Source organism: Loa loa, assembly GCF_000183805.2.
Source record: "Loa loa unplaced genomic scaffold supercont3.48, whole genome shotgun sequence".
Classification (NCBI taxonomy): domain Eukaryota; kingdom Metazoa; phylum Nematoda; class Chromadorea; order Rhabditida; family Onchocercidae; genus Loa; species Loa loa.
In genome coordinates, this window is record NW_018108228.1 from 140,198 (window position 1) to 150,038 (window position 9,841).

At 31.9% G+C, this 9,841-nt stretch overlaps 3 protein-coding genes across 3 annotated transcripts; 2 read left to right on the forward strand and 1 right to left on the reverse strand.

Moving 5' to 3' along the window:
* Positions 1-1,461: 1,461 nt before the first annotated feature.
* On the reverse strand, positions 1,462-2,119 carry LOAG_07667 (hypothetical protein; the record flags this gene model as incomplete). The annotated part of the gene is made up of 2 exons (XM_003143199.1): positions 1,462-1,616; positions 1,972-2,119. 2 exons carry the CDS (start codon positions 2,117-2,119, stop codon positions 1,462-1,464), a joined length of 303 nt encoding a protein of 100 aa, XP_003143247.1.
* Positions 2,120-3,627: 1,508 nt separating this feature from the next.
* LOAG_07668 (hypothetical protein) lies at positions 3,628-5,000 on the forward strand (the record flags this gene model as incomplete). The annotated part of the gene is made up of 4 exons (XM_003143200.2): positions 3,628-3,687; positions 4,001-4,096; positions 4,442-4,535; positions 4,801-5,000. 4 exons carry the CDS (start codon positions 3,628-3,630, stop codon positions 4,998-5,000), a joined length of 450 nt encoding a protein of 149 aa, XP_003143248.2.
* A 1,747-nt stretch (positions 5,001-6,747) lies between these two features.
* Positions 6,748-6,939, forward strand: LOAG_07670 (hypothetical protein; the record flags this gene model as incomplete). Its single annotated transcript, XM_003143201.1, has 1 exon — positions 6,748-6,939. The coding sequence occupies one exon, from the start codon at positions 6,748-6,750 to the stop codon at positions 6,937-6,939; it is 192 nt and encodes a 63-aa protein (XP_003143249.1).
* Positions 6,940-9,841: the final 2,902 nt, after the last annotated feature.

Consider the following 9,841-nt stretch of genomic DNA (forward strand, 5'->3'; position numbering starts at 1 on the left):
ATTTAGCACTTCATTGTTACTTTCCTAAGCGATTGTTTCAAACCGACTTTTCAAGTATTTGCTGAATTAATAAATTAAATTCAAAATAAGTAAGACTTCTGAGATTTCTCTTTAGCTTAAACTTTCTCCGACTTTGAGTTTGTTTGGTCATCATTTTAAACGTATTAAAATCAAAAGTATGCAAGAATATATACCTAGATTTATAACACCAAATAGCTATGGGAATTAAACAAATTTAACAAAGTGTTGGACCTACAAAATGTTTTGGAGATTCCAGTGGATTGTGTCACAATGCAAGTGGTTTACTGTAATTTTTCAGAACCAATTACTGGATCTTCATCATCTTAAGTGAATTAAAGATTTATACAGATCATCAAATCGAATGTGTGTAAAGCAAGATTAACTGAATAGTTGATTACTGTAGACTGGTAACAACGTGATTGTGTTATACCCAAGATCATGCATCATGTCACTTGTTACAGTTGCAGCAGAAAAAATTCATATATATAGCATTCATAGTGATTAAAGTCTTAATATCAATACGGGGATGAAATTTCACCAGAATGAATATTGGGCAAAAGATATGTTTTTTCCTTTGCTTGTCATTGTGTCATTGTTATCATCTATTCATAAATAATGTAATTGATCACCTCCATGGAATTAAAATTACAGTGATATAAATGGAATAAGTAGAAAGAATATACTAATCATTCAAATTTATTTTTTCGTGTAACTACAAACCACTTCTAAATCTATGAAATGAGGAAAATTTCGCCGTGAAAAAATAATGCTTATTTGCACTTCAAGTTAACTCTGCATGTAAGATTGAAATTTAACTCTAACAATCAGTTTTGCATAAACATTCACTTTTCATTTCGCTAATCATAAAAACCATGCTGATTTGAAATAAGGGCAACAGACAAATAGTTGACCTCATCAAATTATAACATTACTTTCTAGTATCATGAAGGAATAATTCTAGCAATGCGAGAACCTAGTCAGAACGAATTTTTACTCGACTGTGTGAATTGATAAACAAGTTATGCATAAATATAATTTGTATAATTTGCAATAATTAAGAAACAGTGTAAGATCACTTTCAAGAGAAATATCACTCTTGACGTGAATATTTTAAGACTATCTCTGAGTGCCAAATGAAGATATCATATCTTGCTAGCAATTTATTCTGTCATGCAATATCGATGAGTTCAGTGAAATTATTCACTAAGCTTCTGGAGTTATGAATTGCAACAAAAAAGTAACTAAATGAATAAATAATTTTAATGTGGTCAGTAAATTTCGAAACTTTGATGAAATGTGAGTAAGCTGATGGAGTGAAGTAAAAAGGACGCAAGAGGAAGAGAAGTGGAAGGGGGAGGGGACAGAGGACAAAGCAGTGAAATGAACAAGTGTGCCTATGGTGTGCGAATAATTTATCAGATTCATCTGATCAGTAATGCCTTATAAATCATCCTCATTATGGCAAATGAGCATCGCATTACTCCTTAAGTTGCCCATGAAATGCGTTGGAGAACTTCTACCACCATTTATTCCCTTCCCATCTCCAGATCCACCGTCATCGACGACGTGGTGATGTTGGCGATTGTTGTCGCATCCTCGAAATGGCCTTTAACAAAATTCAGTTCATCTCCTGCCTTCTCTTACTTTTCCTCATCAATTATCATTCACTTTAACCATCGTTGTCACCGATCACTATACATCTATCTATTTCTTCTAGCACCTGTCTTCTTGTCAATTACACAAAATTTCGTCGGCGCCACTCATCAACTCTTTACAATACTGCCACACAACTCCTACCGTAAACCTTCTAGATGTCTCTTGCTATGACTATTAATTTAATTCATGATAATCATGCTACATTAATGGTATTTCAGACAACTTTATTGATGGTGACGTTTACACTGTTATCATTATCATCATAATCACCTTAGCTATCATAACTACTATTACTGATGACAACGTCACTGTTATCACCAAGATTATTATTCCTATCATTGTTATCCCCATTGTCATTGTTGATGCCGTCATCACAATCGGCATAATTGGTGTTAACATTACCACGTATGGAAGTGCCTTTTATATTATCACTTACAAACATGTTTTTATATTGCCACGTACGGACGTGTTTTTCATATTTTTTATGGAAATAAAATCTCTCCTACTTTTTTTTTCTTTTTAGCAGAAATTATGGGGAACTAATCATTTGGTGCGAATACATAAAAGCAACGAAGAGATATACGGATTTCGGTCAGTTTAGACAAAGAATCTGAATGAATATTTCAAGATTTGAAGTGTGCAGGATGAAACAAAAACTGAAAACATTTCTTGGACAGTATGAATCACTCTTCTCTTTGCTTTACTTCTTCGCCTTCCTTTTGCTTCCCATATTCTCAAATATCCCAAAGAATAACTTAATCTTGTGGAACAATACTTCAAGTTACTAGAAGTTAAATCTTTTCCATTGATATCTTAATTTATTTCACTTAAAAGCTTATCAGACTTCATATTTTATGAGGGTTCTACGATATTTGCTTCTCGCACAATTTCTGGAGTCAAATCTAAAGTTTTCTATATTATCTCGCACTTTATTTTAAGACTTGCTTGCATAAAATTCTAATTTCCATTATCTACGCAAACCAAAGATAAATCTTTTTGCAGTAAATCGGTGTCCCATATCATTAAATGAATCATCGCAGCTTTATTCCAGATAGTGATAACTCCTAAAACGTTTTGAAAATGACTCCAAAAAGTTCCATTTTTAATTTCGCCATCACTTTTTTCTAAACATTAAAACTAGGACATTTTTGTATTTCTTCTTCGAGAATGTGCTCAGAGATGAAAATAAATGAAGCCACAGTATTATGTCAGACTTTTTCACGATTCAAAATTAATAAAACTAGGTAGCCAGAAGTTTTCAAAATTTTTAGTTCTTCGCAAATTTGAAAAACTATGCCCAGTGGCCGGCACTCAAATCCATTTCTCTGTAACCTGATGAATAAACTTTCTGGAATTTAGAATGCAATGAGTCCAATATTTCAATTTTCTGAAACCATAAAAAGTACTTTTTTTCACTACTTAATTTTATTCCGAATTGAATCCTCAATGGATGCTCTCGATATAGTATTGATCTAATAAATCTTGGCTTGTTAGTGGAATCTTTTTCGTAAGAAATTGTTGTTACGCAAAAATGTTGAGTGAGCTTTTTCAGGATTGCTTCTTATGGCCAAAATTTTCGAGAGAATCGGGGTTTTTAGTATGTGTTTCAGTTCGTGATTAAACGGAAATTTTTCGGAATCAGAATAAAAAACTTTGTATTTTTATAGCAAATATAATTCAAAAAAAAGAGAAGAAAAAACTGTATTTCAAGTGATTTAAAGGCCCACAATTTAACAAATTTCAAATGGATGTCCGAAGTCTATTGACCTTGGATACACAATGTAATGAATTCGAAATTTGAGATTATCGTTTTTTTGTTGAAGAAATTGTATTGCATTAGTAAGCTATTTAAATTAAGTAATTTTCAGCGACTGATCAGATTTACAGTGAAAGTGCATCTTATCAGTGATAACGAAATTTTGTAAGTAATAACGAGTAAGACAATATTCAATGTTACGAGCTGAAGCTGAAAAATCTGATTCGGAGCAGGGAAAAGTCCTGACAAAAAAGGTGATTGAGCTGAAGTTGAAACACAGTGAAATATTTCAATTTTAACACCATGTATTTCCTTAAAGTTTCGACTTCTTGTCTCAAGTTTATTTGCAAGGAAACTTAATTGGGGTTTCGTTTTCATTTAAATAATTGCAAAATTAAAACATTGTGTTTCTAAAAATGAAGTCATTCAAGTATTGTTTTTATCGAACGCATTGAAATTTTAATAAATTCCGCAATTTAATATTTAATATTTGATGAGTAGCATGCTTTGAAATGCCGAAAGTTTTTTGCTTAGACTGATCTCTCTAATATTTATAAAGCTTTTCAGGCTAACAAACCACTAATGGAAAGAAAAAGAAGAGCACGAATCAATAAATGCCTTCTTGAGATGAGACAAATGCTAGTGGATGATAATAGAAATGGGGTTATTTCTTTAATATCAGTTACTTTTACTTACTTAGATTCAATTTATTTTTACCAACTCATCTCTGCCACTCCATCTTTTTGCATCTTTTATTACGCATTAGCATTATAGCTGTTGATACTGTATTTCTAATCATTTCCATTGCTTAATGATGCAGCGCAACCAAAATGATTTTTTTTAAATCCTTCGCTTAAAATTTAAAATTGAGTGGAAATGAGCAAGAGCAAAAATTTGAGTCTGGATATGGAAGATGTTGGAAAAAGCAATAAGTTGTAATGAGTGATATTAAGTTGTAGCCAGTTTTTCTTAAATGGTTGACAGAAAAAATTTCTCAATCATTTCAAGTCTCCAAATTATTCCAAATGGGAGAAAGCAGATATTCTGGAAATGAGTGTCGACTATATCAGACAGCTAAAAAGACGCATCGCTGTCAATAGCAGTTAGTTTCATTCTTTTTTTTTTTTTTGTTGTGGGGGAGAAAACGACATATTTGAATTGCAAAGTCAAAGTTGAAATTTTGAAAAAAATTTAACTTTAACCAAACTTCAAAATTAGATGACGACGAAAAAATATTTGTAATAGGAGTTTTTTGGTTTCCATTAAGAATACTTTTCGGATAAATTTGCATAAATGATAAGTATGAGTTCAGAAATTTGAGTCAAACACTTATATTTTGTTAAAATAACGATGGTAGCTATTTTCAGAAGCAAAACAACCCTTTTCGTTACCATATTTTGTGGATGGTTTCTCGAATTGTGTGCGTGAAATGCAAAATTATACACTTCTAGAAAAATGGTCAGCTGATATGCGAGAATACAATAGTCGTCTCACAAGTCATTTGACTGCTCGTCTACAATTATTTCTTAATGAACCGATCATGAAGGTAACCGTAAAACAGCAATGACAAGCATAATGGAAATTTAAGAACAATTTTTTGATTTGCTTCCCAGCTCTTTATTCAAAACTTGTAGCTTATTTTTAAAAGACAACCGACAACATCGTTTCATCGCGATAATTTTTAACAATCCTCATTACCTGCAATCAAGTTTAAATAGCTTAATTCGTGAAACTAGCTTCTGATCTATGCTGTCATGATGCTACCTTTCCCGGGAAATTTATCTCTAAAGCTTTTTTTTCTAGTTAAACCTGGAACGTGCTCTCTAACAAATAAAGTCCAATAGAAATGCAATAAAATCCTTGAACTACAGGAAATGAAAAGCGGAGCAGACTTCATTTTTGAAGTGTTCAGATTGATCTTAAATTTATAAGAATTTTCATGGAACTGAAAAGTTACGAACAAAACGCTAAGTCCATCGTCTGCATTGCAGTACCAAGGAATACCGGCATCGTTGCCTTGGGACTACGTCGATGCGAACAGCGTATGCAACAACAATCCTGGAAGTAGCAATTATCAGCAAACGACGATAGTGCAACCTTCAACCTTTCAGATACTGAATTACACAAGCAGGTGAATAAGACGGAGGTAGGCTGTAGGTAAGGGCAGGAATGAAATTAAAAACTGAGGCATGAGTCTTCATGAATTACCTTGAACAAATTTTCTAATCAAAAGCTCATCAGAGATACTAGGCTAACAAGATGAACTAAGAAACCATGAAAGTTTGCCATCTCCTTGTCCTTCGTCAGGATATATAATCTTAATGATTGAAGGTCATGAACTCTGTTGAAACATCTCCTGTATGGAAGTCATTCATAGCCATTTTAATCAGATTACAAACTTACTTCCCAATCTTGAAATGATCAATATCCTTTTCATTTATTACTTTGCCTGTGAGTTAAATTCAAACTTATAGTAAATTGGTCCCACACATAATGTCGCTCCTTACATGAATTTGAAAAGTGCTAGGTATATTGGAGATAACCTCTGTCTAGACCAACTGTCAACATTTTTGATTTCTCCGGCTCCTTAAATCTTTCTCTCTATCCTTTTCTTTCTCCCTCTTCTCCTTTTTCCCTCTTCCTCTCTTCCACTCCTTCTCTCTCCCTCTCCCTACATATATGTACTTGTAATTTTTTTTTCTTAATATATGAATAAAAATGAACACGAAATCTTTTATATAAGTGGAAAAAAGTAAAACTTTTATTTACTAAGAAATAGAACTACAAAATGTGATTTGTCATTATTTATAAAACATGGGATTGTAACTACAAAATGTCATCAGAATAGGCGTAAGTTAGAGGAAGTAAACTTTTGCACTCATCATATATCCGAGACTTCACTACACCATAAATATCTCACCGACAACAGCTCTTGGATATCTTGAAATCACTTCCCGTGAGGAGATTGAAACATTCCTGTGCACTGAAATATTTTATTCTCAAGAAATTATAGCTTGTAATGATTCATGAAAATTTAAACATATTTGACGACGAGTTTAGGCCTTAATTTATGGTTATATTAGCTACATATTTCATATTAACCTCATTATGTTGGTCATTTCTTGATGCTTTGCACGCTAGTAACTTCATCGGTAGAAACGTAATTTCCTTTTGAGCAATTTTGTTTGGAAATTTTTGATTATATTGTTGTAAGGTCATAATAATAGGTTTGATAATATTTTTTTAAATATTGGAAAAGCAATAGTCTACTACTATTTTATATTCTTTTCTTGTCATCAAGACTTGTTCTCTTAATGGCCATTTTTAGTATTGGGTGTATGACCGATACTTCAAGTATCAAAGCTCACTTTGAAGAGAAGGTGGAAGCAGATTACCATGGAAAAACATATCTGTTTTGTGATAACAACTTTAGTGATGATCATACGGCTAATCGAACGCAGACAAAAACAACTTGTGATGGTTATAGATTATGGCGCCCTTTTTAATCCTAGAATATTTTAAAACTTTTTTGCTCCCTTTCTGAAGTTTTTTGCTGCTGTAGTTTTTTGAAAAAATACATATTGACTGGAAAATATGTATGCTAGATTTGTTCCTTTAAACTACCGGAACTATAAGCTACATATATCTACTTCAAAATTCAAAGTTTAAGTAACTTAAAAACATTTAATAAAATCAAAGAATTAAGCAATTCAAACTAGTCGATTGCGGAAAAATTTCAAAGAAATCAATGAATTCTAATGGTTTTTCAAAAAAACAAATTTTCAAATTCCAATTAATGAAGACCATTATCATTTCCTGCTAAAACTATAAATTTGTATACATGGATATGCTTTTTTTTTTCACGTCATTCCATTATTATTCATTCCTGTTATTGACAGTTATTGCAATCAAGAAGTGGAAACTTCTTACTTCGATTGCTGAGAAATTGCTATAAATATTAACTGAGCTACGAATGAAGATCAACTATTTATTAAGTGGCGACGATTCAACTTTCCATTCCTACTCAAATTCGGTTAACATTAATCCGTGAATGAACCTTCACCAGTTTCTGCACATTTGTCAGTCTAAAGATCTCATTGTTATGATTTGTGCAACTACTGTTCATCTCTACTTCCTGTATTTATATTTTCCCTTTGAATTTTGTTATGTATTCCGACGGAAGGTTTTGAGCATAAATAAAAATCAATGGTAAGCAACTTTGCAATTATCCAATGTTTAAAAGTTTGAAAATACTTCGAATTCAGAGGTAGCAGGTTAAAAAAAACAATTAAATGTTTGCCAATTGGATTTACAAAGAAAAAATAAAGCAAAATAAAATCAAACGCCAACACGCCACATTTCCTTCATTATAGGAATTTCCTTTGCGAGAAGTACAAAAAAATGCACTTTTCAGAGCAATTTTTGTAGATGAATTAATTACATTTAGCGTTTTTTTTTAATTTTAGTTTATGCAATTCACAAAAATAATTTTCCCTTCTTCACCTCCTCACTTTTTTATTTTTTTTCATTTGTTTCACTTCATTCTAATACAATCATTCAAATTTCACCTTCGCGAATTTTCTGCAGAAGTTTAGTTGGCTAATTACTCACAAATTATTATTCAACTAGAACTGGTACGCTAACAAATATACTCATTGAAGGGGAAAAATCAGGCATTATAGCTTGTAAAAAAATTGGTAAATTTCTGTCGTCTTGTTGCTATCTTTTAATGAATGAACTCTTTCTTCCAAATAAAAACAATAAAAATTTTGCCACTTTATAAAATGGATCGTTCAATAAGTGAAAAGAAATTATTAATTGAGCTCATCGAAGTCAATAAGATGTGGTATTATTTGGGGAAGATGTGAGCTGTCCAGATCTTCAGTAATTTTTGAGTTAATTTTCAAATCGTTGCTAAATTTCCTGACTCAGCAATGTTCGAAATAAATTCGTTTATTTTTATGCAAGATGTCGGCACCATCATAGGAATTACAGAACTTCGAAAGCACTAAAACCATATTTGTATGGGTGATTTCATACTTCACTTCTTGATTTCGGTCGTTGAAAGCATGAGAAAAGCTGAAATTGCTTCTGCACTTTAAAAAGACACCGTTAAGATTTTTAAGATGTATGGGAGTTTATTGCCCAGCCTTGGCTAATTTTTAAATCCTCAGTTTTTAAATATCACTTATTACAAGTAATGCAATCGACTGGTTGATTTGTGAAAAATCATAAATCACTTAAATACGTTTAAATTTTTTAAAGGAACTTTTTGGTTTTTAATAAAAAAGTAATAGTAAAATAATAATAATAATAATAATAAAAATTTTAATATAATAGGCAGTTTTAATAAAAAAAAAGAAAAAAAAACAGTTGTCGTATTGAGAAGTCAGTACTGGAGTGGAATGCGTAAGAATCAAAATTTATTTAGAACATGCTCCAATTTCAGAAATATAATAGAACGAAAATTTTCGAGGTGGTATTTATTTTTTATTTCTGTATTGATTATTTTTCAATGTTATTCGATTCTTCCTAACAAACATTTCTAAGCTCATTTCGACTGAATGTCCGTGTACTTTTTCTTCAAAATAATCCAACATTATTTTTGAAAAAGTTTTTCATCTTTCTGGAATTGATATCAGATGTGAGACCAAATATTAACCTTGATCATTTCCATACTTTGAAGTTGTCAGATTCAATTTTCGCTGAATCTCCTTTGTGTGCTAAGTTGGCATTACCTGTATTGGTTCACTTAATGAATTTTCTGCTCTTTGTCATACAGGTGTAGTTGCTTTAGACAATATATGTCGGATTACCGAAATTAAGGCTACGTTCAAATAAAATCCCTGCGATATCTACCAGACAGGATGATGAAATCTTGCAAATAAAGTGAAGGCAATGAGGAGCATATAAGTTAATAATGGAGGAAATATCACAAAGACATCTCAGTACCGTGGCTGCATAACGGATCATGCCAAGGGGCACCATACCTGCATAATAACTCCGGTGGAACTTATAAAGCTCCTTCCCGAATTTTAGGTTCATTCTAAGATATATATATATAGAAAAAAATCTTACACACTAGTTTTTTCACAGTCAAGCAGATCACAACGTGCTGTTTACCTGTCCGTCACCATCGAATAACGAGTTACAATAATTCTTCCTTCCTTGAATATATGCCATCCCTCAACATACACTCAGCTCAAAGAAGGACGAACTTTTATTTCTGAACCATTATGCAACTTATCAACAATCCGACAATCTATTATTATCGAAGGCAAGGACAAGGAATTTGTTAGTTGATCATATTGCTTGCGGATTATATAACTTATTTATCTCTGCTTACAAATTTACATAAGCTTTATACTTTCTTTTTTTTTTGCTGTTGGTAACTAATGCAAGAATATC